Source organism: Aulonocara sp. 'chitande type north' Nkhata Bay, linkage group LG10 (assembly GCF_057382095.1).
Source record: "Aulonocara sp. 'chitande type north' Nkhata Bay isolate Kocher_YH1m ecotype deep benthic linkage group LG10, A_spYH_male_GT1.1, whole genome shotgun sequence".
In the NCBI taxonomy this organism is placed as follows: domain Eukaryota; kingdom Metazoa; phylum Chordata; class Actinopteri; order Cichliformes; family Cichlidae; genus Aulonocara; species Aulonocara sp. 'chitande type north' Nkhata Bay.
Window position 1 is genome coordinate 7783117 of NC_141353.1, and position 26877 is coordinate 7809993.

General features: G+C 36.3%; 2 protein-coding genes across 3 annotated transcripts in view; one reads left to right on the forward strand and one right to left on the reverse strand.

Annotated features, from left to right (window-relative positions):
* LOC147320132 (uncharacterized) overlaps positions 1 to 21975 on the forward strand; it is a 39654-nt gene extending 17679 nt beyond the window's left edge. Inside the window, exons 2-3 of the mRNA XM_086307610.1 lie at positions 20594 to 20701; positions 21266 to 21975. Of these exons, the coding sequence (XP_086163736.1) occupies positions 20594 to 20701; positions 21266 to 21703 (546 nt within the window). The 3' untranslated portion in view covers positions 21704 to 21975. The remainder of the gene's footprint in view (positions 1 to 20593; positions 20702 to 21265) is intronic.
* LOC147320133 (uncharacterized) lies at positions 20921 to 26572 on the reverse strand. 2 transcript variants are annotated; one of them, XM_086307963.1, is made up of 13 exons: positions 26393 to 26570; positions 26000 to 26037; positions 25614 to 25698; positions 25424 to 25514; positions 25195 to 25283; positions 24987 to 25114; positions 24841 to 24892; positions 23904 to 24001; positions 23666 to 23802; positions 23517 to 23582; positions 23283 to 23329; positions 22969 to 23117; positions 20921 to 22250 (listed from the first exon to the last, which is right to left on the reverse strand). In XM_086307963.1, the coding sequence occupies exons 2-13, from the start codon at positions 26022 to 26024 to the stop codon at positions 21928 to 21930; spliced, it is 1290 nt and encodes a 429-aa protein (XP_086164089.1). In that variant the 5' UTR covers positions 26025 to 26037; positions 26393 to 26570; the 3' UTR covers positions 20921 to 21927. The 2 variants fall into 2 exon arrangements, with proteins under 2 accessions (XP_086164089.1, XP_086164088.1); XM_086307962.1 differs by having other exon boundaries at positions 26000 to 26572.
* Between the last annotated feature and the right edge of the window lie 305 nt (positions 26573 to 26877).

Here is a 26877-nt window from a genome sequence, read left to right on the forward strand (position 1 = left end):
ACTTGGAAATCTTAGCTCAAACAGCTGCAAAACCTGTTTTCCCAGCACGGAGACCTTGAGTTCTATAATATAAGGCCATAAACATGTTTGTCTGAGTCTTCTATCAAAAGTTACAGCTATTTCTATGAAGTTGTACAAAAACGCTTTCTTTCGCCAAGACAGTGCGTTTCTCACTGTTACATGCATTTGAATGGGGAACTCGACCGAAACAAAGTATAGGTTTTCATTATGTGAATAACTTGGAAATCTTAGCTCAAACAGCTGCAAAACCTGTTTTCCCAGCATGGGGACCTTGAGTTCTATAATATAAGGCCATAAACATGTTTGTCTGAGTCTTCTATCAAAAGTTACAGCCATTTCTTTGAAGTTGTACAAAAACGCTTTCTTTCGCCAAGACAGTGCGTTTCTCACTGTTACATGCATTTGAATGGGGAACTCGACCGAAACAAAGTATAGGTTTTCATTATGTGAATAACTTGGAAATCTTAGCTCACACAGCTGCAAAACCTGTTTGCCCAGCACGGGGATATTGAGTTCTATAAGATAAAGCCATAAACATGTTTGTCTGAGTCTTCTATCAAAAGTTACAGCGATTTATATGAAGTTGTTCAAAAAAAACTTTATTTCGCCAAGACAATGCGTTTCTCACTGTTACATGCATTTGAATGGGAAACTCGCCTGAAACAAAGTATAGGTTTTCATTATGTGAATAATTTTAAAATCTTAGCTCAAACGGCTGCAAAACCTGTTTTCCCAGCACGGGGACCTTGAGTTCTATAAGATAAAGCCATAAACATGTTTGTCTGAGTCTTCTATCAAAAGTTACAGCTATTTATATGAAGTTGTACAAAAACGCTTTCTTTCGCCAAGACAGTGCGTTTCTCACTGTTACATGCATTTGAATGGGGAACTCGACCGAAACAAAGTATAGGTTTTCATTATGTGTATAACTTGGAAATCTTAGCTCAAACAGCTGCAAAACCTGTTTGCCCAGCACGGGGATATTGAGTTCTATAAGATAAAGCCATAAACATGTTTGTCTGAGTCTTCTATCAAAAGTTACAGCTATTTCTATGAAGTTGTACAAAAACGCTTTATTTAGCCAAGACAATGCGTTTCTCACTGTTACATGCATTTGAATGGGAAACTCGCCTGAAACAAAGTATAGGTTTTCATTATGTGAATAATTTTAAAATCTTAGCTCAAACGGCTGCAAAACCTGTTTGCCCAGCACGGGGATATTGAGTTCTATAAGATAAAGCCATAAACATGTTTGTCTGAGTCTTCTATCAAAAGTTACAGCGATTTATATGAAGTTGTTCAAAAAAAAACTTTATTTCGCCAAGACAATGCGTTTCTCACTGTTACATGCATTTGAATGGGAAACTCGCCTGAAACAAAGTATAGGTTTTCATTATGTGAATAATTTTAAAATCTTAGCTCAAACGGCTGCAAAACCTGTTCTGTTTGCCCAGCACGGGGATATTGAGTTCTATAAGATAAAGCCATAAACATGTTTGTCTGAGTCTTCTATCAAAAGTTACAGCAATTTATATGAAGTTGTTCAAAAAAAACTTTATTTCGTCAAGACAATGCGTTTCTCACTGTTACATGCATTTGAATGGGAAACTCGCCTGAGACAAAGTATAGGTTTTCATTATGTGAATAATTTTAAAATCTTAGCTCCAACGGCTGCAAAACCTGTTCTGTTTGCCCAGCACGGGGATATTGAGTTCTATAAGATAAAGCCATAAACATGTTTGTCTGAGTCTTCTATCAAAAGTTACAGCGATTTATATGAAGTTGTTCAAAAAAAACTTTATTTCGCCAAGACAATGCGTTTCTCACTGTTACATGCATTTGAATGGGAAACTCGCCTGAAACAAAGTATAGGTTTTCATTATGTGAATAATTTTAATATCTTAGCTCAAACGGCTGCAAAACCTGTTTGCCCAAGCACGGGGATATTGAGTTCTATAAGATAAAGCCATAAACATGTTTGTCTGAGTCTTCTATCAAAAGTTACAGCGATTTATATGAAGTTGTTCAAAAACGCTTTATTTCGCCAAGACAATGCGTTTCTCACTGTTACATGCATTTGAATGGGAAACTCGCCTGAAACAAAGTATAGGTTTTCATTATGTGAATAATTTTAAAATCTTAGCTCAAACGGCTGCAAAACCTGTTTGCCCAGCACGGGGATATTGAGTTCTATAAGATAAAGCCATAAACATGTTTGTCTGAGTCTTCTATCAAAAGTTACAGCAATTTATATGAAGTTGTTCAAAAAAAACTTTATTTCGCCAAGACAATGCGTTTCTCACTGTTACATGCATTTGAATGGGAAACTCGCCTGAGACAAAGTATAGGTTTTCATTGTGTGAATAATTTTAAAATCTTAGCTCAAACGGCTGCAAAACCTGTTTGCCCAAGCACGGGGATATTGAGTTCTATAAGATAAAGCCATAAACATGTTTGTCTGAGTCTTCTATCAAAAGTTACAGCGATTTATATGAAGTTGTTCAAAAAAAACTTTATTTCGCCAAGACAATGCGTTTCTCACTGTTACATGCATTTGAATGGGAAACTCGCCTGAAACAAAGTATAGGTTTTCATTATGTGAATAATTTTAAAATCTTAGCTCAAACGGCTGCAAAACCTGTTTTCCCAGCACGGGGACCTTGAGTTCTATAAGATAAAGCCATAAACATGTTTGTCTGAGTCTTCTATCAAAAGTTACAGCTATTTCTATGAAGTTGTACAAAAACGCTTTCTTTCGCCAAGACAGTGCGTTTCTCACTGTTACATGCATTTGAATGGGAAACTCGCCTGAAACAAAGTATAGGTTTTCATTATGTGAATAATTTTAAAATCTTAGCTCAAACGGCTGCAAAACCTGTTCTGTTTGCCCAGCACGGGGATATTGAGTTCTATAAGATAAAGCCATGAACATGTTTGTCTGAGTCTTCTATCAAAAGTTACAGCGATTTATATGAAGTTGTTCAAAAACGCTTTATTTCGCCAAGACAGTGTGTTTCTCACTGTTACATGCATTTGAATGGGAAACTCGCCTGAAACAAAGTATAGGTTTTCATTATGTGAATAATTTTAAAATCTTAGCTCAAACGGCTGCAAAACCTGTTTGCCCAAGCACGGGGATATTGAGTTCTATAAGATAAAGCCATAAACATGTTTGTCTGAGTCTTCTATCAAAAGTTACAGCGATTTATATGAAGTTGTTCAAAAACGCTTTATTTCGCCAAGACAGTGTGTTTCTCACTGTTACATGCATTTGAATGGGAAACTCGCCTGAAACAAAGTATAGGTTTTCATTATGTGAATAATTTTAAAATCTTAGCTCAAACGGCTGCAAAACCTGTTTGCCCAGCACAGGGATATTGAGTTCTATAAGATAAAGCCATAAACATGTTTGTCTGAGTCTTCTATCAAAAGTTACAGCGATTTATATGAAGTTGTTCAAAAACGCTTTATTTCGCCAAGACAATGCGTTTCTCACTGTTACATGCATTTGAATGGGAAACTCGCCTGAAACAAAGTATAGGTTTTCATTATCTGAATAATTTTAAAATCTTAGCTCAAACGGCTGCAAAACCTGTTTGCCCAGCACAGGGATATTGAGTTCTATAAGATAAAGCCATAAACATGTTTGTCTGAGTCTTCTATCAAAAGTTACAGCGATTTATATGAAGTTGTTCAAAAACGCTTTATTTCGCCAAGACAATGCGTTTCTCACTGTTACATGCATTTGAATGGGAAACTCGCCTGAAACAACGTATAGGTTTTCATTATGTGAATAATTTTAAAATCTTAGCTCAAACGGCTGCAAAACCTGTTTGCCCAGCACAGGGATCTTGAGTTCTATAAGATAAAGCCATAAACATGTTTGTCTGAGTCTTCTATCAAAAGTTACAGCGATTTATATGAAGTTGTTCAAAAACGCTTTATTTCGCCAAGACAATGCGTTTCTCACTGTTACATGCATTTGAATGGGAAACTCGCCTGAAACAAAGTATAGGTTTTCATTATGTGAATAATTTTAAAATCTTAGCTCAAACGGCTGCAAAACCTGTTTGCCCAGCACGGGGATATTGAGTTCTATAAGATAAAGCCATAAACATGTTTGTCTGAGTCTTCTATCAAAAGTTACAGCGATTTATATGAAGTTGTTCAAAAACGCTTTATTTCGCCAAGACAATGCGTTTCTCACTGTTACATGCATTTGAATGGGAAACTCGCCTGAAACAACGTATAGGTTTTCATTATGTGAATAATTTTAAAATCTTAGCTCAAACGGCTGCAAAACCTGTTTGCCCAGCACGGGGATATTGAGTTCTATAAGATAAAGCCATAAACATGTTTGTCTGAGTCTTCTATCAAAAGTTACAGCGATTTATATGAAGTTGTTCAAAAACGCTTTATTTCGCCAAGACAATGCGTTTCTCACTGTTACATGCATTTGAATGGGAAACTCGCCTGAAACAAAGTATAGGTTTTCATTATGTGAATAATTTTAAAATCTTAGCTCAAACGGCTGCAAAACCTGTTTGCCCAGCACGGGGATATTGAGTTCTATAAGATAAAGCCATAAACATGTTTGTCTGAGTCTTCTATCAAAAGTTACAGCTATTTCTATGAAGTTGTACAAAAACGCTTTATTTAGCCAAGACAATGCGTTTCTCACTGTTACATGCATTTGAATGGGAAACTCGCCTGAAACAAAGTATAGGTTTTCATTATGTGAATAATTTTAAAATCTTAGCTCAAACGGCTGCAAAACCTGTTTGCCCAGCACGGGGATATTGAGTTCTATAAGATAAAGCCATAAACATGTTTGTCTGAGTCTTCTATCAAAAGTTACAGCGATTTATATGAAGTTGTTCAAAAAAAAACTTTATTTCGCCAAGACAATGCGTTTCTCACTGTTACATGCATTTGAATGGGAAACTCGCCTGAAACAAAGTATAGGTTTTCATTATGTGAATAATTTTAAAATCTTAGCTCAAACGGCTGCAAAACCTGTTCTGTTTGCCCAGCACGGGGATATTGAGTTCTATAAGATAAAGCCATAAACATGTTTGTCTGAGTCTTCTATCAAAAGTTACAGCAATTTATATGAAGTTGTTCAAAAAAAACTTTATTTCGTCAAGACAATGCGTTTCTCACTGTTACATGCATTTGAATGGGAAACTCGCCTGAGACAAAGTATAGGTTTTCATTATGTGAATAATTTTAAAATCTTAGCTCCAACGGCTGCAAAACCTGTTCTGTTTGCCCAGCACGGGGATATTGAGTTCTATAAGATAAAGCCATAAACATGTTTGTCTGAGTCTTCTATCAAAAGTTACAGCGATTTATATGAAGTTGTTCAAAAACGCTTTATTTCGCCAAGACAATGCGTTTCTCACTGTTACATGCATTTGAATGGGAAACTCGCCTGAAACAAAGTATAGGTTTTCATTATGTGAATAATTTTAAAATCTTAGCTCAAACGGCTGCAAAACCTGTTTGCCCAGCACGGGGATATTGAGTTCTATAAGATAAAGCCATAAACATGTTTGTCTGAGTCTTCTATCAAAAGTTACAGCTATTTCTATGAAGTTGTACAAAAACGCTTTATTTAGCCAAGACAATGCGTTTCTCACTGTTACATGCATTTGAATGGGAAACTCGCCTGAAACAAAGTATAGGTTTTCATTATGTGAATAATTTTAAAATCTTAGCTCAAACGGCTGCAAAACCTGTTTGCCCAGCACGGGGATATTGAGTTCTATAAGATAAAGCCATAAACATGTTTGTCTGAGTCTTCTATCAAAAGTTACAGCGATTTATATGAAGTTGTTCAAAAAAAAACTTTATTTCGCCAAGACAATGCGTTTCTCACTGTTACATGCATTTGAATGGGAAACTCGCCTGAAACAAAGTATAGGTTTTCATTATGTGAATAATTTTAAAATCTTAGCTCAAACGGCTGCAAAACCTGTTCTGTTTGCCCAGCACGGGGATATTGAGTTCTATAAGATAAAGCCATAAACATGTTTGTCTGAGTCTTCTATCAAAAGTTACAGCAATTTATATGAAGTTGTTCAAAAAAAACTTTATTTCGTCAAGACAATGCGTTTCTCACTGTTACATGCATTTGAATGGGAAACTCGCCTGAGACAAAGTATAGGTTTTCATTATGTGAATAATTTTAAAATCTTAGCTCCAACGGCTGCAAAACCTGTTCTGTTTGCCCAGCACGGGGATATTGAGTTCTATAAGATAAAGCCATAAACATGTTTGTCTGAGTCTTCTATCAAAAGTTACAGCGATTTATATGAAGTTGTTCAAAAAAAACTTTATTTCGCCAAGACAATGCGTTTCTCACTGTTACATGCATTTGAATGGGAAACTCGCCTGAAACAAAGTGTAGGTTTTCATTATGTGAATAATTTTAATATCTTAGCTCAAACGGCTGCAAAACCTGTTTGCCCAAGCACGGGGATATTGAGTTCTATAAGATAAAGCCATAAACATGTTTGTCTGAGTCTTCTATCAAAAGTTACAGCGATTTATATGAAGTTGTTCAAAAACGCTTTATTTCGCCAAGACAATGCGTTTCTCACTGTTACATGCATTTGAATGGGAAACTCGCCTGAAACAAAGTATAGGTTTTCATTATGTGAATAATTTTAAAATCTTAGCTCAAACGGCTGCAAAACCTGTTTGCCCAGCACGGGGATATTGAGTTCTATAAGATAAAGCCATAAACATGTTTGTCTGAGTCTTCTATCAAAAGTTACAGCGATTTATATGAAGTTGTTCAAAAAAAACTTTATTTCGCCAAGACAATGCGTTTCTCACTGTTACATGCATTTGAATGGGAAACTCGCCTGAAACAAAGTATAGGTTTTCATTATGTGAATAATTTTAAAATCTTAGCTCAAACGGCTGCAAAACCTGTTCTGTTTGCCCAGCACGGGGATATTGAGTTCTATAAGATAAAGCCATAAACATGTTTGTCTGAGTCTTCTATCAAAAGTTACAGCAATTTATATGAAGTTGTTCAAAAAAAACTTTATTTCGCCAAGACAATGCGTTTCTCACTGTTACATGCATTTGAATGGGAAACTCGCCTGAGACAAAGTATAGGTTTTCATTGTGTGAATAATTTTAAAATCTTAGCTCAAACGGCTGCAAAACCTGTTTGCCCAAGCACGGGGATATTGAGTTCTATAAGATAAAGCCATAAACATGTTTGTCTGAGTCTTCTATCAAAAGTTACAGCGATTTATATGAAGTTGTTCAAAAAAAACTTTATTTCGCCAAGACAATGCGTTTCTCACTGTTACATGCATTTGAATGGGGAACTCGACCGAAACAAAGTATAGGTTTTCATTATGTGAATAACTTGGAAATCTTAGCTCAAACAGCTGCAAAACCTGTTTTCCCAGCACGGAGACCTTGAGTTCTATAATATAAGGCCATAAACATGTTTGTCTGAGTCTTCTATCAAAAGTTACAGCTATTTCTATGAAGTTGTACAAAAACGCTTTATTTCGCCAAGACAGTGCGTTTCTCACTGTTACATGCATTTGAATGGGGAACTCGACCGAAACAAAGTATAGGTTTTCATTATGTGAATAACTTGGAAATCTTAGCTCAAACAGCTGCAAAACCTGTTTGCCCAGCACGGGAACCTGGAGTTCTATAAGATAAAGCCATAAACATGTGTATCCGAGTCTTCTATCAAAAGTTACAGCTATTTCTATGAAGTTGTACAAAAACGCTTTCTTTCGCCAAGACAGTGCGTTTCTCACTGTTACATGCATTTGAATGGGGAACTCGACCGAAACAAAGTATAGGTTTTCATTATGTGAATAACTTGGAAATCTTAGCTCAAACAGCTGCAAAACCTGTTTTCCCAGCACGGGAACCTTGAGTTCTATAAGATAAAGCCATAAACATGTGTATCCGAGTCTTCTATCAAAACTTACAGCTATTCATATGAAGTTGTACAAAAACGCTTTCTTTCGCCAAGACAGTGCGTTTCTCACTGTTACATGCATTTGAATGGGGAACTCGACCGAAACAAAGTATATGTTTTCATTATGTGAATAACTTGGAAATCTTAGCTCAAACAGCTGCAAAACCTGTTTTCCCAGCACGGAGACCTTGAGTTCTATAATATAAGGACATAAACATGTTTGTCTGAGTCTTCTATCAAAAGTTACAGCTATTTCTATGAAGTTGTACAAAAACGCTTTCTTTCGCCAAGACAGTGCGTTTCTCACTGTTACATGCATTTGAATGGGGAACTCGACCGAAACAAAGTATAGGTTTTCATTATGTGAATAACTTGGAAATCTTAGCTCAAACAGCTGCAAAACCTGTTTTCCCACCACGGGGACCTTGAGTTCTATAATATAAGGCCATAAACATGTTTGTCTGAGTCTTCTATCAAAAGTTACAGCTATTTCTATGAAGTTGTACAAAAACGCTTTCTTTCGCCAAGACAGTGCGTTTCTCACTGTTACATGCATTTGAATGGGGAACTCGACCGAAACAAAGTATATGTTTTCATTATGTGAATAACTTGGAAATCTTAGCTCAAACAGCTGCAAAACCTGTTTTCCCAGCACGGAGACCTTGAGTTCTATAATATAAGGCCATAAACATGTTTGTCTGAGTCTTCTATCAAAAGTTACAGCTATTTCTATGAAGTTGTACAAAAACGCTTTCTTTCGCCAAGACAGTGCGTTTCTCACTGTTACATGCATTTGAATGGGGAACTCGACCGAAACAAAGTATAGGTTTTCATTATGTGAATAACTTGGAAATCTTAGCTCAAACAGCTGCAAAACCTGTTTTCCCAGCATGGGGACCTTGAGTTCTATAATATAAGGCCATAAACATGTTTGTCTGAGTCTTCTATCAAAAGTTACAGCCATTTCTTTGAAGTTGTACAAAAACGCTTTCTTTCGCCAAGACAGTGCGTTTCTCACTGTTACATGCATTTGAATGGGGAACTCGACCGAAACAACGTATAGGTTTTCATTATGTGAATAACTTGGAAATCTTAGCTCACACAGCTGCAAAACCTGTTTGCCCAGCACGGGGATATTGAGTTCTATAAGATAAAGCCATAAACATGTTTGTCTGAGTCTTCTATCAAAAGTTACAGCGATTTATATGAAGTTGTTCAAAAACGCTTTATTTTGCCAAGACAATGCGTTTCTCACTGTTACATGCATTTGAATGGGAAACTCGCCTGAAACAAAGTATAGGTTTTCATTTTGTGAATAATTTTAAAATCTTAGCTCAAACGGCTGCAAAACCTGTTTGCCCAAGCACGGGGATATTGAGTTCTATAAGATAAAGCCATAAACATGTTTGTCTGAGTCTTCTATCAAAAGTTACAGCGATTTATATGAAGTTGTTCAAAAAAAACTTTATTTCGTCAAGACAATGCGTTTCTCACTGTTACATGCATTTGAATGGGAAACTCGCCTGAGACAAAGTATAGGTTTTCATTATGTGAATAATTTTACAATCTTAGCTCCAACGGCTGCAAAACCTGTTCTGTTTGCCCAGCACGGGGATATTGAGTTCTATAAGATAAAGCCATAAACATGTTTGTCTGAGTCTTCTATCAAAAGTTACAGCTATTTCTATGAAGTTGTACAAAAACGCTTTATTTAGCCAAGACAATGCGTTTCTCACTGTTACATGCATTTGAATGGGAAACTCGCCTGAAACAAAGTATAGGTTTTCATTATGTGAATAATTTTAAAATCTTAGCTCAAACGGCTGCAAAACCTGTTTGCCCAGCACGGGGATATTGAGTTCTATAAGATAAAGCCATAAACATGTTTGTCTGAGTCTTCTATCAAAAGTTACAGCGATTTATATGAAGTTGTTCAAAAAAAAACTTTATTTCGCCAAGACAATGCGTTTCTCACTGTTACATGCATTTGAATGGGAAACTCGCCTGAAACAAAGTATAGGTTTTCATTATGTGAATAATTTTAAAATCTTAGCTCAAACGGCTGCAAAACCTGTTTTCCCAGCACGGGGACCTTGAGTTCTATAAGATAAAGCCATAAACATGTTTGTCTGAGTCTTCTATCAAAAGTTACAGCTATTTATATGAAGTTGTACAAAAACGCTTTCTTTCGCCAAGACAGTGCGTTTCTCACTGTTACATGCATTTGAATGGGGAACTCGACCGAAACAAAGTATAGGTTTTCATTATGTGTATAACTTGGAAATCTTAGCTCAAACAGCTGCAAAACCTGTTTGCCCAGCACGGGGATATTGAGTTCTATAAGATAAAGCCATAAACATGTTTGTCTGAGTCTTCTATCAAAAGTTACAGCTATTTCTATGAAGTTGTACAAAAACGCTTTATTTAGCCAAGACAATGCGTTTCTCACTGTTACATGCATTTGAATGGGAAACTCGCCTGAAACAAAGTATAGGTTTTCATTATGTGAATAATTTTAAAATCTTAGCTCAAACGGCTGCAAAACCTGTTTGCCCAGCACGGGGATATTGAGTTCTATAAGATAAAGCCATAAACATGTTTGTCTGAGTCTTCTATCAAAAGTTACAGCGATTTATATGAAGTTGTTCAAAAAAAAACTTTATTTCGCCAAGACAATGCGTTTCTCACTGTTACATGCATTTGAATGGGAAACTCGCCTGAAACAAAGTATAGGTTTTCATTATGTGAATAATTTTAAAATCTTAGCTCAAACGGCTGCAAAACCTGTTCTGTTTGCCCAGCACGGGGATATTGAGTTCTATAAGATAAAGCCATAAACATGTTTGTCTGAGTCTTCTATCAAAAGTTACAGCAATTTATATGAAGTTGTTCAAAAAAAACTTTATTTCGTCAAGACAATGCGTTTCTCACTGTTACATGCATTTGAATGGGAAACTCGCCTGAGACAAAGTATAGGTTTTCATTATGTGAATAATTTTAAAATCTTAGCTCCAACGGCTGCAAAACCTGTTCTGTTTGCCCAGCACGGGGATATTGAGTTCTATAAGATAAAGCCATAAACATGTTTGTCTGAGTCTTCTATCAAAAGTTACAGCGATTTATATGAAGTTGTTCAAAAAAAACTTTATTTCGCCAAGACAATGCGTTTCTCACTGTTACATGCATTTGAATGGGAAACTCGCCTGAAACAAAGTATAGGTTTTCATTATGTGAATAATTTTAATATCTTAGCTCAAACGGCTGCAAAACCTGTTTGCCCAAGCACGGGGATATTGAGTTCTATAAGATAAAGCCATAAACATGTTTGTCTGAGTCTTCTATCAAAAGTTACAGCGATTTATATGAAGTTGTTCAAAAACGCTTTATTTCGCCAAGACAATGCGTTTCTCACTGTTACATGCATTTGAATGGGAAACTCGCCTGAAACAAAGTATAGGTTTTCATTATGTGAATAATTTTAAAATCTTAGCTCAAACGGCTGCAAAACCTGTTTGCCCAGCACGGGGATATTGAGTTCTATAAGATAAAGCCATAAACATGTTTGTCTGAGTCTTCTATCAAAAGTTACAGCAATTTATATGAAGTTGTTCAAAAAAAACTTTATTTCGCCAAGACAATGCGTTTCTCACTGTTACATGCATTTGAATGGGAAACTCGCCTGAGACAAAGTATAGGTTTTCATTGTGTGAATAATTTTAAAATCTTAGCTCAAACGGCTGCAAAACCTGTTTGCCCAAGCACGGGGATATTGAGTTCTATAAGATAAAGCCATAAACATGTTTGTCTGAGTCTTCTATCAAAAGTTACAGCGATTTATATGAAGTTGTTCAAAAAAAACTTTATTTCGCCAAGACAATGCGTTTCTCACTGTTACATGCATTTGAATGGGAAACTCGCCTGAAACAAAGTATAGGTTTTCATTATGTGAATAATTTTAAAATCTTAGCTCAAACGGCTGCAAAACCTGTTTTCCCAGCACGGGGACCTTGAGTTCTATAAGATAAAGCCATAAACATGTTTGTCTGAGTCTTCTATCAAAAGTTACAGCTATTTCTATGAAGTTGTACAAAAACGCTTTCTTTCGCCAAGACAGTGCGTTTCTCACTGTTACATGCATTTGAATGGGAAACTCGCCTGAAACAAAGTATAGGTTTTCATTATGTGAATAATTTTAAAATCTTAGCTCAAACGGCTGCAAAACCTGTTCTGTTTGCCCAGCACGGGGATATTGAGTTCTATAAGATAAAGCCATGAACATGTTTGTCTGAGTCTTCTATCAAAAGTTACAGCGATTTATATGAAGTTGTTCAAAAACGCTTTATTTCGCCAAGACAGTGTGTTTCTCACTGTTACATGCATTTGAATGGGAAACTCGCCTGAAACAAAGTATAGGTTTTCATTATGTGAATAATTTTAAAATCTTAGCTCAAACGGCTGCAAAACCTGTTTGCCCAAGCACGGGGATATTGAGTTCTATAAGATAAAGCCATAAACATGTTTGTCTGAGTCTTCTATCAAAAGTTACAGCGATTTATATGAAGTTGTTCAAAAACGCTTTATTTCGCCAAGACAGTGTGTTTCTCACTGTTACATGCATTTGAATGGGAAACTCGCCTGAAACAAAGTATAGGTTTTCATTATGTGAATAATTTTAAAATCTTAGCTCAAACGGCTGCAAAACCTGTTTGCCCAGCACAGGGATATTGAGTTCTATAAGATAAAGCCATAAACATGTTTGTCTGAGTCTTCTATCAAAAGTTACAGCGATTTATATGAAGTTGTTCAAAAACGCTTTATTTCGCCAAGACAATGCGTTTCTCACTGTTACATGCATTTGAATGGGAAACTCGCCTGAAACAAAGTATAGGTTTTCATTATCTGAATAATTTTAAAATCTTAGCTCAAACGGCTGCAAAACCTGTTTGCCCAGCACAGGGATATTGAGTTCTATAAGATAAAGCCATAAACATGTTTGTCTGAGTCTTCTATCAAAAGTTACAGCGATTTATATGAAGTTGTTCAAAAACGCTTTATTTCGCCAAGACAATGCGTTTCTCACTGTTACATGCATTTGAATGGGAAACTCGCCTGAAACAACGTATAGGTTTTCATTATGTGAATAATTTTAAAATCTTAGCTCAAACGGCTGCAAAACCTGTTTGCCCAGCACAGGGATCTTGAGTTCTATAAGATAAAGCCATAAACATGTTTGTCTGAGTCTTCTATCAAAAGTTACAGCGATTTATATGAAGTTGTTCAAAAACGCTTTATTTCGCCAAGACAATGCGTTTCTCACTGTTACATGCATTTGAATGGGAAACTCGCCTGAAACAAAGTATAGGTTTTCATTATGTGAATAATTTTAAAATCTTAGCTCAAACGGCTGCAAAACCTGTTTGCCCAGCACGGGGATATTGAGTTCTATAAGATAAAGCCATAAACATGTTTGTCTGAGTCTTCTATCAAAAGTTACAGCGATTTATATGAAGTTGTTCAAAAACGCTTTATTTCGCCAAGACAATGCGTTTCTCACTGTTACATGCATTTGAATGGGAAACTCGCCTGAAACAACGTATAGGTTTTCATTATGTGAATAATTTTAAAATCTTAGCTCAAACGGCTGCAAAACCTGTTTGCCCAGCACGGGGATATTGAGTTCTATAAGATAAAGCCATAAACATGTTTGTCTGAGTCTTCTATCAAAAGTTACAGCGATTTATATGAAGTTGTTCAAAAACGCTTTATTTCGCCAAGACAATGCGTTTCTCACTGTTACATGCATTTGAATGGGAAACTCGCCTGAAACAAAGTATAGGTTTTCATTATGTGAATAATTTTAAAATCTTAGCTCAAACGGCTGCAAAACCTGTTTGCCCAGCACGGGGATATTGAGTTCTATAAGATAAAGCCATAAACATGTTTGTCTGAGTCTTCTATCAAAAGTTACAGCTATTTCTATGAAGTTGTACAAAAACGCTTTATTTAGCCAAGACAATGCGTTTCTCACTGTTACATGCATTTGAATGGGAAACTCGCCTGAAACAAAGTATAGGTTTTCATTATGTGAATAATTTTAAAATCTTAGCTCAAACGGCTGCAAAACCTGTTTGCCCAGCACGGGGATATTGAGTTCTATAAGATAAAGCCATAAACATGTTTGTCTGAGTCTTCTATCAAAAGTTACAGCGATTTATATGAAGTTGTTCAAAAAAAAACTTTATTTCGCCAAGACAATGCGTTTCTCACTGTTACATGCATTTGAATGGGAAACTCGCCTGAAACAAAGTATAGGTTTTCATTATGTGAATAATTTTAAAATCTTAGCTCAAACGGCTGCAAAACCTGTTCTGTTTGCCCAGCACGGGGATATTGAGTTCTATAAGATAAAGCCATAAACATGTTTGTCTGAGTCTTCTATCAAAAGTTACAGCAATTTATATGAAGTTGTTCAAAAAAAACTTTATTTCGTCAAGACAATGCGTTTCTCACTGTTACATGCATTTGAATGGGAAACTCGCCTGAGACAAAGTATAGGTTTTCATTATGTGAATAATTTTAAAATCTTAGCTCCAACGGCTGCAAAACCTGTTCTGTTTGCCCAGCACGGGGATATTGAGTTCTATAAGATAAAGCCATAAACATGTTTGTCTGAGTCTTCTATCAAAAGTTACAGCGATTTATATGAAGTTGTTCAAAAAAAACTTTATTTCGCCAAGACAATGCGTTTCTCACTGTTACATGCATTTGAATGGGAAACTCGCCTGAAACAAAGTGTAGGTTTTCATTATGTGAATAATTTTAATATCTTAGCTCAAACGGCTGCAAAACCTGTTTGCCCAAGCACGGGGATATTGAGTTCTATAAGATAAAGCCATAAACATGTTTGTCTGAGTCTTCTATCAAAAGTTACAGCGATTTATATGAAGTTGTTCAAAAACGCTTTATTTCGCCAAGACAATGCGTTTCTCACTGTTACATGCATTTGAATGGGAAACTCGCCTGAAACAAAGTATAGGTTTTCATTATGTGAATAATTTTAAAATCTTAGCTCAAACGGCTGCAAAACCTGTTTGCCCAGCACGGGGATATTGAGTTCTATAAGATAAAGCCATAAACATGTTTGTCTGAGTCTTCTATCAAAAGTTACAGCGATTTATATGAAGTTGTTCAAAAAAAACTTTATTTCGCCAAGACAATGCGTTTCTCACTGTTACATGCATTTGAATGGGAAACTCGCCTGAAACAAAGTATAGGTTTTCATTATGTGAATAATTTTAAAATCTTAGCTCAAACGGCTGCAAAACCTGTTCTGTTTGCCCAGCACGGGGATATTGAGTTCTATAAGATAAAGCCATAAACATGTTTGTCTGAGTCTTCTATCAAAAGTTACAGCAATTTATATGAAGTTGTTCAAAAAAAACTTTATTTCGCCAAGACAATGCGTTTCTCACTGTTACATGCATTTGAATGGGAAACTCGCCTGAGACAAAGTATAGGTTTTCATTGTGTGAATAATTTTAAAATCTTAGCTCAAACGGCTGCAAAACCTGTTTGCCCAAGCACGGGGATATTGAGTTCTATAAGATAAAGCCATAAACATGTTTGTCTGAGTCTTCTATCAAAAGTTACAGCGATTTATATGAAGTTGTTCAAAAAAAACTTTATTTCGCCAAGACAATGCGTTTCTCACTGTTACATGCATTTGAATGGGAAACTCGCCTGAAACAAAGTATAGGTTTTCATTATGTGAATAATTTTAAAATCTTAGCTCAAACGGCTGCAAAACCTGTTTTCCCAGCACGGGGACCTTGAGTTCTATAAGATAAAGCCATAAACATGTTTGTCTGAGTCTTCTATCAAAAGTTACAGCTATTTCTATGAAGTTGTACAAAAACGCTTTCTTTCGCCAAGACAGTGCGTTTCTCACTGTTACATGCATTTGAATGGGAAACTCGCCTGAAACAAAGTATAGGTTTTCATTATGTGAATAATTTTAAAATCTTAGCTCAAACGGCTGCAAAACCTGTTCTGTTTGCCCAGCACGGGGATATTGAGTTCTATAAGATAAAGCCATGAACATGTTTGTCTGAGTCTTCTATCAAAAGTTACAGCGATTTATATGAAGTTGTTCAAAAACGCTTTATTTCGCCAAGACAGTGTGTTTCTCACTGTTACATGCATTTGAATGGGAAACTCGCCTGAAACAAAGTATAGGTTTTCATTATGTGAATAATTTTAAAATCTTAGCTCAAACGGCTGCAAAACCTGTTTGCCCAAGCACGGGGATATTGAGTTCTATAAGATAAAGCCATAAACATGTTTGTCTGAGTCTTCTATCAAAAGTTACAGCGATTTATATGAAGTTGTTCAAAAACGCTTTATTTCGCCAAGACAATGCGTTTCTCACTGTTACATGCATTTGAATGGGAAACTCGCCTGAAACAAAGTATAGGTTTTCATTATGTGAATAATTTTAAAATCTTAGCTCAAACGGCTGCAAAACCTGTTTGCCCAGCACAGGGATATTGAGTTCTATAAGATAAAGCCATAAACATGTTTGTCTGAGTCTTCTATCAAAAGTTACAGCGATTTATATGAAGTTGTTCAAAAACGCTTTATTTCGCCAAGACAATGCGTTTCTCACTGTTACATGCATTTGAATGGGAAACTCGCCTGAAACAAAGTATAGGTTTTCATTATCTGAATAATTTTAAAATCTTAGCTCAAACGGCTGCAAAACCTGTTTGCCCAGCACAGGGATATTGAGTTCTATAAGATAAAGCCATAAACATGTTTGTCTGAGTCTTCTATCAAAAGTTACAGCGATTTATATGAAGTTGTTCAAAAACGCTTTATTTCGCCAAGACAATGCGTTTCTCACTGTTACATGCATTTGAATGGGAAACTCGCCTGAAACAACGTATAGGTTTTCATTATGTGAATAATTTTAAAATCTTAGCTCAAACGGCTGCAAAACCTGTTTGCCCAGCACAGGGATCTTGAGTTCTATAAGATAAAGCCATAAACATGTTTGTCTGAGTCTTCTATCAAAAGTTACAGCGATTTATATGAAGTTGTTCAAAAACGCTTTATTTCGCCAAGACAATGCGTTTCTCACTGTTACATGCATTTGAATGGGAAACTCGCCTGAAACAAAGTATAGGTTTTCATTATGTGAATAATTTTAAAATCTTAGCTCAAACGGCTGCAAAACCTGTTTGCCCAGCACGGGGATATTGAGTTCTATAAGATAAAGCCATAAACATGTTTGTCTGAGTCTTCTATCAAAAGTTACAGCGATTTATATGAAGTTGTTCAAAAACGCTTTATTTCGCCAAGACAATGCGTTTCTCACTGTTACATGCATTTGAATGGGAAACTCGCCTGAAACAACGTATAGGTTTTCATTATGTGAATAATTTTAAAATCTTAGCTCAAACGGCTGCAAAACCTGTTTGCCCAGCACGGGGATATTGAGTTCTATAAGATAAAGCCATAAACATGTTTGTCTGAGTCTTCTATCAAAAGTTACAGCGATTTATATGAAGTTGTTCAAAAACGCTTTATTTCGCCAAGACAATGCGTTTCTCACTGTTACATGCATTTGAATGGGAAACTCGCCTGAAACAAAGTATAGGTTTTCATTATGTGAATAATTTTAAAATCTTAGCTCAAACGGCTGCAAAACCTGTTCTGTTTGCCCAGCACGGGGATATTGAGTTCTATAAGATAAAGCCATAAACATGTTTGTCTGAGTCTTCTATCAAAAGTTACAGCGATTTATATGAAGTTGTTCAAAAACGCTTTATTTCGCCAAGACCATGCGTTTCTCACTGTTACATGCATTTGAATGGGAAACTCGCCTGAAACAACGTATAGGTTTTCATTATGTGAATAATTTTAAAATCTTAGCTCAAACGGCTGCAAAACCTGTTTGCCCAGCACGGGGATATTGAGTTCTATAAGATAAAGCCATAAACATGTTTGTCTGAGTCTTCTATCAAAAGTTACAGCGATTTATATGAAGTTGTTCAAAAACGCTTTATTTCGCCAAGACCATGCGTTTCTCACTGTTACATGCATTTGAATGGGAAACTCGCCTGAAACAAAGTATAGGTTTTCATTATCTGAATAATTTTAAAATCTTAGCTCAAACAGCTGCAAAACCTGTTTTCCCAGCACGGAGACCTTGAGTTCTATAAGATAAAGCCATAAACATGTTTGTCTGAGTCTTCTATCAAAAGTTACAGCGATTTATATGAAGTTGTTCAAAAACGCTTTATTTCGCCAAGACAGTGTGTTTCTCACTGTTACATGCATTTGAATGGGAAACTCGCCTGAAACAACGTATAGGTTTTCATTATGTGAATAATTTTAAAATCTTAGCTCAAACGGCTGCAAAACCTGTTTGCCCAGCACGGGATATTGAGTTCTATAAGATAAAGCCATAAACATGTTTGTCTGAGTCTTCTATCAAAAGTTACAGCGATTTATATGAAGTTGTTCAAAAACGCTTTATTTCGCCAAGACAATGCGTTTCTCACTGTTACATGCATTTGAATGGGAAACTCGCCTGAAACAAAGTATAGGTTTTCATTATGTGAATAATTTTAAAATCTTAGCTCAAACGGCTGCAAAACCTGTTCTGTTTGCCCAGCACGGGGATATTGAGTTCTATAAGATAAAGCCATAAACATGTTTGTCTGAGTCTTCTATCAAAAGTTACAGCGATTTATATGAAGTTGTTCAAAAACGCTTTATTTTGCCAAGACAATGCGTTTCTCACTGTTACATGCATTTGAATGGGAAACTCGCCTGAAACAAAGTATAGGTTTTCATTATCTGAATAATTTTAAAATCTTAGCTCAAACGGCTGCAAAACCTGTTCTGTTTGCCCAGCACGGGGATATTGAGTTCTATAAGATAAAGCCATAAACATGTTTGTCTGAGTCTTCTATCAAAAGTTACAGCGATTTATATGAAGTTGTTCAAAAACGCTTTATTTCGCCAAGACAATGCGTTTCTCACTGTTACATGCATTTGAATGGGAAACTCGCCTGAAACAACGTATAGGTTTTCATTATGTGAATAATTTTAAAATCTTAGCTCAAACGGCTGCAAAACCTGTTTGCCCAGCACAGGGATCTTGAGTTCTATAAGATAAAGCCATAAACATGTTTGTCTGAGTCTTCTATCAAAAGTTACAGCGATTTATATGAAGTTGTTCAAAAACGCTTTATTTCGCCAAGACAATGCGTTTCTCACTGTTACATGCATTTGAATGGGAAACTCGCCTGAAACAAAGTATAGGTTTTCATTATGTGAATAATTTTAAAATCTTAGCTCAAACGGCTGCAAAACCTGTTTGCCCAGCACGGGGATATTGAGTTCTATAAGATAAAGCCATAAACATGTTTGTCTGAGTCTTCTATCAAAAGTTACAGCGATTTATATGAAGTTGTTCAAAAACGCTTTATTTCGCCAAGACAATGCGTTTCTCACTGTTACATGCATTTGAATGGGAAACTCGCCTGAAACAACGTATAGGTTTTCATTATGTGAATAATTTTAAAATCTTAGCTCAAACGGCTGCAAAACCTGTTTGCCCAGCACGGGGATATTGAGTTCTATAAGATAAAGCCATAAACATGTTTGTCTGAGTCTTCTATCAAAAGTACGGTGTACATTTTAGGACATCGTCAGGTATCAGACAAAAAATTGTCAGGTGTCAGTTGTCAAAAAAAAAATTGTCAGGTATCAGAAAAAAAATTGTCAGGTGTCAGAAAAAAAATTGTCAGGTGTCAGTTGTCAAAAAAAAAAAAGTCAGGTATCAGACAAAAAATTGTCAGGTGTCAGAAAAAAAATTGTCAGGTGTCAGTTGTCAAAAAAAAAAAAGTCAGGTATCAGAAAAAAAATTGTCAGGTGTCAGAAAAAAAGTTGTCAGGTGTCAGAAAAAAAGTTGTCAGGTGTCAGAAAAAAAATTGTCAGGTGTCAGAAAAAAAGTTGTCAGGTGTCAGAAAAAAAATTGTCAGGTGTCAGAAAAAAAGTTGTCAGGTGTCAGAACACAAGGTACCAGAGAGAAAATCTTCCTGCAGGTGGCGCTGTTGTCATGTCCCACCCGAATTGATTTCCAAATATGTCATCAACGTGTGACCGTGGGAGAGCGTAAGGTCATTGACCTCACCGGAGTTTTACCGTGGTTCAGGCTCCTAACGACACAAGGTAAGTTTAACTTTTTCTCCCTTTTGTTCATATTTTTGCCACAGTTGTGTTATATTAAGTTGCAGTTATGTTGTGAAAGTTACATATCAGAGACGGAAAGCCAGTTTTGTACGAAACCAAATCAGTACTATTTTTGTCTGGCTAATTCATTCTAGCTAGCGACAGTGGTGAAACGTGATTCAAATTTAAACTGTTCAGTAATTGTTTTGTATACATTTCAGCAAATGGACAAGCTGAAAGCTTACGAGCAGTTGCATTTGAATACTAATCCTATTTGAAGTAATACATTTCCAGTGGTAGACATGTTAGATTGTCACACCTGGCTATGCATTGTTTTATTAATATTATATATTGTCTTGATAGCTTGAAGGGGATGATGCCGGTTTCATATCACTGGACTTATCCATGGCAGTAGAGTACATCCATGCACAGAGAATCATTCACCAGGATATAAAGCCAGCAAATGTCATGGTAAGCCATATTGTATTTTTCTTTTTCTCCACTTTGTTTTTGAAGATCAAAATAAAAATAGTATATTATTTATTTAACTTTATTCTCTTCAGTCTATTAAACACTACATTTGAACAATGAGAAACTTTTCTGGCATATTCATATAAAGGATTTTTTTTTTTAAAGTAAGAAGCCTTACATTGTTTCTTTAATAGTCCAATTTTTCTTTAATATGTTGGTTCTTGCACACCTACAAAATTCCCAAACATGTTGTAAGTTTAGGCTTTACAAACTGAAAGTTTCTATTATTTTATTAGTCTGTACCACTTGCTTAAGTGGAATGGGGATTAAAAAATGCACAGGACTATAAAACCGGGTTGGATCATTAACCAATCTGTTAATTTTAATGTTGGGTATAATAAACAATCTCAGAATAAATCTGCAGTGATTGGGTGATCTGGGTGCTAAAAGCTTTGAGGGTTTTTTTTTTCCCCAATTATGAGCTGTGGTCTTTGGAATGACATTTTTGATAACATTTGTGAAATTTTAGACAACCTGGTAAGTTCTCATATGTATACCTTATAGGTTCACCACCCTTCTAAGAAGGCAGTCCTGACAGACTGGGGCATGGCAAACATAAGAGACACTGTGATGCTTCGTCAAGGGAGTAAGTTCACTGCCCAGGCTACTGGTCCAGCTGGTGGCACATATCTTTACATGGCCCCTGAATGCATACTGATGTTTGAAGAGGCCTCGTTCCAGACAGACATGTGGTCCCTCGGAGCCACATATCTGGAGATCCTGACGGGTTCCGCTCCGTGGATGGTTAAAAAACAAAGAGAACTGGCTGCACTAATGGCCACCAAAACCCCACCACATGCCCTATCACATCTCAGTGACAAAAACAGTTTTCTTGGTGGTTTGGTGAGCTATGACCCAGACTCAAGGCCTTCCGCATCTGATGTTGTTAAGTTTCTCAAGTCAGGCCTTGATCTTACGAGCCGATATGGCTACAAGTGGTAATGTTGCTACAGTCTGCAGTTCAAAAGTCTTTCAATGTGAATTATGTTCTACATTATTGTTAACAAAAGTTGTGGTAAATGAAACACTGAATCATTATGAAAGATGGCACCTTGTCAATTGTATTTCAACATTTTATTGTACATTTTGTTGGTCAGACAGTTTTCAAATTACCTGTTGATTTTAAACAAGGATAAATAAATGTTAACAAACACTGTTGTATGATTTTATTGGTCATTGGAAATGTTTACTGGTGCACCTTCCATCCTCTCTCTCTTCAGAAAGATGTATATGTCATTTGCCTCGGCAAACGTAGAAAGTGTAGGAACTGCATTTCTGTTCATGACAGTTGTGAGCTCTTGGACTAGCATGAGGTATGCAGCAAGGCAACCATCAGGTGTGCAGGGAAACTGGCTGTTTTCTAAAATGTTCTGGCACATGTCTCTGAATTCCTGGTTTGCTACCAGTGAAGGCTCTTCCCTCTCACAGATTAATTGCTTGGCATAGTCTAAAAAGTCTGGGTCAACAATGTGCAGCACATTGCCATATCCTGCGAATGAAAGACAATATTGAAAAGATGTTCACTTTGAATGTTAAAAATAAATGAATAATGACAAAGCTGTTCTAGAACCTGTATAAGAAGCAGTCAGTGTTTACAGATGTTATTACAGAAACTTAAAGATGGAAATATCACTCAAACATTTAGATAAATTTTTAGTTAAAGGTGTCAATATGAAGCCATTTTAGTATTGACAGTAGAAATTCAGAAATCTCTTATTGTACTACAAGTAGGCTTCTTCGGAAGACACAAAAGAGAAAGCACATTATAACAGTTTTACGCTCATTACACTGGCTTCCAGTATATTTTAGAAAATTCATTTTAAAATTTTAGTAATGACTTTCAATGCTCCGAATCGTGAAGCTCCTGCCTTAATTTCTGATCTTATAGAACCCCACGCTCCCTCTCCCAGCCTGTGATCATCTAATCAATGGCTGTTAGTAGTCCCACCAGAAGACCAGAGGCAAGAGATCTTCCAAAGCGGTGGCTCCCAGGTCATGGAATGCTCTGCCTCCATCATTACGTTTCCTTGATTGCATTTATTCTGTATGTTCGATTGTGCTGTTTTATGTTTATCTGTTTTATATTATTGTGAAGCCACTTTGTGGTTTTTATCCTGTGAAGAGTGCTATATCAAAGTAAAAGTAAACTAATGAAAGTTAAAAAACAAACAAAAAAATAAAACCCCACAGGCTTTCAAATGACATACCAGGAGGTGGTGAGGTAAACAGAAGGTCGGGTTTCCCAAATGGACCAGGTGCATTGCGTTGCTTGCGGATGTCATGGGTGTTCCAAACTGTTTGCTCCGTTTTTAAGTCTCTTTGAAGCAGTGGCAAGTGTGAGTACTGCAAGCAGTTGCTATGAAAAAGGAGAATTAAAAAATTAATATGTTCATCTGCTTCTTTGAGGTAGAATAAGTAAAAGCTAAATTTTAATCAGTACTCAAAAAACAAAGGCATTCCTAGACCACATACTTTCATACTGCTGCTTGATTATTTTTCATGTCTAAAAATATTGACTTACATGTGCACAGGATTGTCCAGTTCAAGGATCCCAGACTCCATCATGGCCTACGCATGTTGTTTTGAAAAAGACATAAGTTGTGAAGGTGAGAATTTCATTAGTGAAAAGGTACAGATGTACATAAACACAGATTCTGGCCTTGTGTTTTCAGATAAACTAATCCATCGTATGTTTAACGAAATTTGGATGGCTACTCTTTGTTAATAGGTTTTACAGGTGAAAGATTTGCTTTACCTCAAATGTTGTCAGCCATTTCTTAATCCATGTCCGCTTTAAAATACTGTTGAAACATTCAGCTCTCTAAACAACAGAAACATGACATTATCAGTTTTGTTGTCAGGTTGTTACTTTAGAAATAGTCATTTACCAGCTTAAAGACATACCTGGTTGTGCACTGATGTCCCCATTCTGAAGCACCTCCATGCCTGATTCCCAAGATCTCGCATGTGAAATGCCATCTGCATTTGACCCACAACAAGGTTCTCCTTTCCTCTGTCCCCCCGAATCATTTGAGGACAGCCTAAAGACACAAACTGAAGATAATTAGTGAATGATGAAAAAATAAATTTATTAACAAAATGTAATCTTTTTTAACCCCCCATTTTTTAGTATATTGCATACCACCCTGTTCTTGAACAGCCTCAAAGAAGTATCTGGCCACAAAGTTTTGCTTGCGGTTGGATGTGCCCACCTTTAGCCATAGAACCTTCCTGGAAAATCTGAAAAGAAAGAAACAGAAAAGTGGCCACTTGTACATATGATTTAATCATGTTTTGGCACTATGTTTGGTTTTTGTTACATTCCCCAAGAGTATGCTGGTTTTCCATTGTATTATGTCTAGGCGTTGTTTCTGGTTCCTCCGACCATTTTGACTGCCATAGTTGTGTAGGCTTACATGCCTTTGGAATTGAATGTGACTGTTGACTGTGTTCAGACTGACGCGAGGGGAGAGCTGCCTTTTGTTTTGTAATCCCTTGTATTCTCCTGTTTATGTGTTGGTTAGGTAGGTTATCGTAAATTGTACATTTTATTTTCTTTGGAGTTAAATTCTGTTTACTTTATATCAGGGATGTTTTGTTTGTTGTGTTGGTCTTGGCCCTCCCTGAAATTAACTGCCAGTCTGAAATGGAACTTTAAGACTAGCAGGAAATAAGCCTTTTAAAAACCGCCATCTTGAATCCTCCTTCACTATTCATACTTTATCTTGGTCCCTTAGACCAGGCTTGGCCAAATCCAGACCTCGAGGGCCAGTGTCCTGCATGTTTTAGATATCACCCTGGGTAAACACACTTGAATAAAATGATTAGTTCATTACCAGGCCTCTGGAGAACAACAAAACATGTTGTGAGGGTAATTTAGCCATTTGAATCAGCTGTGGATCAAGGACACATCTAAAACCTGCAGGACACCGGCCCTCGAGGCCTGGACTTGCCCATCCCTGCCCTAGACTACTCAGGAGAGATAACACCTCAGTTTACCGCACATCCTTATCTTGAAGCAACTTTGTACTATCACTGAATATAATAAATTAAGTAGCGAATGCCATATTCAAACCTACCCATCAATCCCCAAATGTATCCACATTCCAAAGAACTTCAGTTTATCATTGCCTATATGAAACAACAAATAATAATTACAATTTGTTTCAACAGAAGTACCATCAAAACATGTTTGGAAGGTTAATTGAAAAGATAAAATAAATACCATCAATGTGCCGTGTGTCATTTGGACCACGGCTGATGTAATTCCGACGGGGAATTTTCTTCTTTCCAGGAGATCTCCTCTGAAGACCACTTGCATCCATATACCTCATTATATTAGCAACATCGTCTCTACAGTAACAATAGATTTTACTCTGAGCTCAACAGTAAAACAAGAGAACACTTGATCATATACACACTATTTAACCAACCTGTAACAAGGCCGCACTCCTCTGACATCCCTTACCCGCTTTACCATTGCCCTGATTCCTTGTTCAGGAGACCACTGTTTCATCTCACTCTAAAAAACAAACAAACAGACAATTGAATGTTTGTTTTTTTTAAATCACTACAGAAAATAACATTTATTGTTTCTACAATAGCTCATGACACAGACTTCAGGAAAATATATATTTTTTGCACTGATGTTTTAACGCTTACCTCCACAGCTTTGTGGATTTCAGTAAAAGGTCGTTGGGGGCATCTTCGCTTCAACCCTAGAAGTTTTAAAACTCGTCTCAGATGCCTCTCACTGTTAAAAGACAACACAGACTTACATTATATTAAATGCAAACTGCATGTTTTGTCATTTTAGAGAGTTGTCACGGAAACTGTTGAAATGCAGACTTACCTTATTTTATGCCCATATGAATTCAGTGCACAGCTGATTTCCTTTTGTTTTAAGCCTTTGTTGAACAATGTTATTATCATCATATCTTGAAAGGTTAAGTGTAACAACAACAGTCTAATTGATCACCCACCTCTTACACTGAACATAAGTAATTAACCAGTAAAGTACTAAATCTTTTTATGTGGCAATTACACTAAAAGCATCGTCTATTCAGTGCCCACAAATAAAACATGTGTAGCAAAAAATACACTTCTTTGATATGAAAGAGGTGAACAGTAGTTAATAAATAAGTTGTACTTTAGTCATTTATTTTTAATGCTCTTTTTTTAATAAAAAAAAAAAAAGTATTTTTGGTACAGTCATGGGAACCAGCCAGAGTCGGATACTCCTTTCATCATCGTCAGATGACATATTGCAGCAAAGTCTAAAAACAACAACAGAAAAAAACATATCGGGATCAAAAAATATCCCGACAGTAGCAATATAGAAAAGAGAAATAAAGAAAAAGAGCGACAGAAAGGATGCAGGCTGCTCGTGAGCTTTCAGCTTGTCCATTTGCTGAAATGTATACAAAACAATTACTGAACAGTTTAAATTTGAATCACGTTTCACCACTGTCGCTAGCTAGAATGAATTAGCCAGACAAAAATAGTACTGATTTGGTTTCGTACAAAACTGGCTTTCCGTCTCTGATATGTAACTTTCACAACATAACTGCAACTTAATATAACACAACTGTGGCAAAAATATGAACAAAAGGGAGAAAAAGTTAAACTTACCTTGTGTCGTTAGGAGCCTGAACCACGGTAAAACTCCGGTGAGGTCAATGACCTTACGCTCTCCCACGGTCACACGTTGATGACATATTTGGAAATCAATTCGGGTGGGACATGACAACAGCGCCACCTGCAGGAAGATTTTCTCTCTGGTACCTTGTGTTCTGATACCTGACAATTTTTTTTTTGACAACTGACACCTGACAATTTTTTTTCTGACACCTGACAATTTTTTTGTCTGACACCTGACAATTTTTTTTCTGACACCTGACAATTTTTTTGTCTGACACCTGACAATTTTTTGTCTGACACCTGACAATTTTTTTTCTGATACCTGACATTTTTTTTTCTGACACCTGACAATTTTTTTTCTGACACCTGACAATTTTTTTTCTGATACCTGACTTTTTTTTTTTTGACAACTGACACCTGACAATTTTTTTTCTGATACCTGACATTTTTTTTTCTGACACCTGACAATTTTTTTT

Coding starts and splice junctions, on each gene's coding strand:
- LOC147320133 (XM_086307962.1), bottom strand. CDS start 26,168: ATGGACAAGCTGAAAGCTCACGAGCAGCCTGCATCCTTTCTGTCGCTC. Junction 24,893..24,986: donor TGACACACGGCACATTGATG/GTATTTATTTTA, acceptor TGTTTCATATAG/GCAATGATAAACTGAAGTTC. Junction 23,803..23,903: donor GGCTGTTCAAGAACAGGGTG/GTATGCAATATA, acceptor TTGTGTCTTTAG/GCTGTCCTCAAATGATTCGG.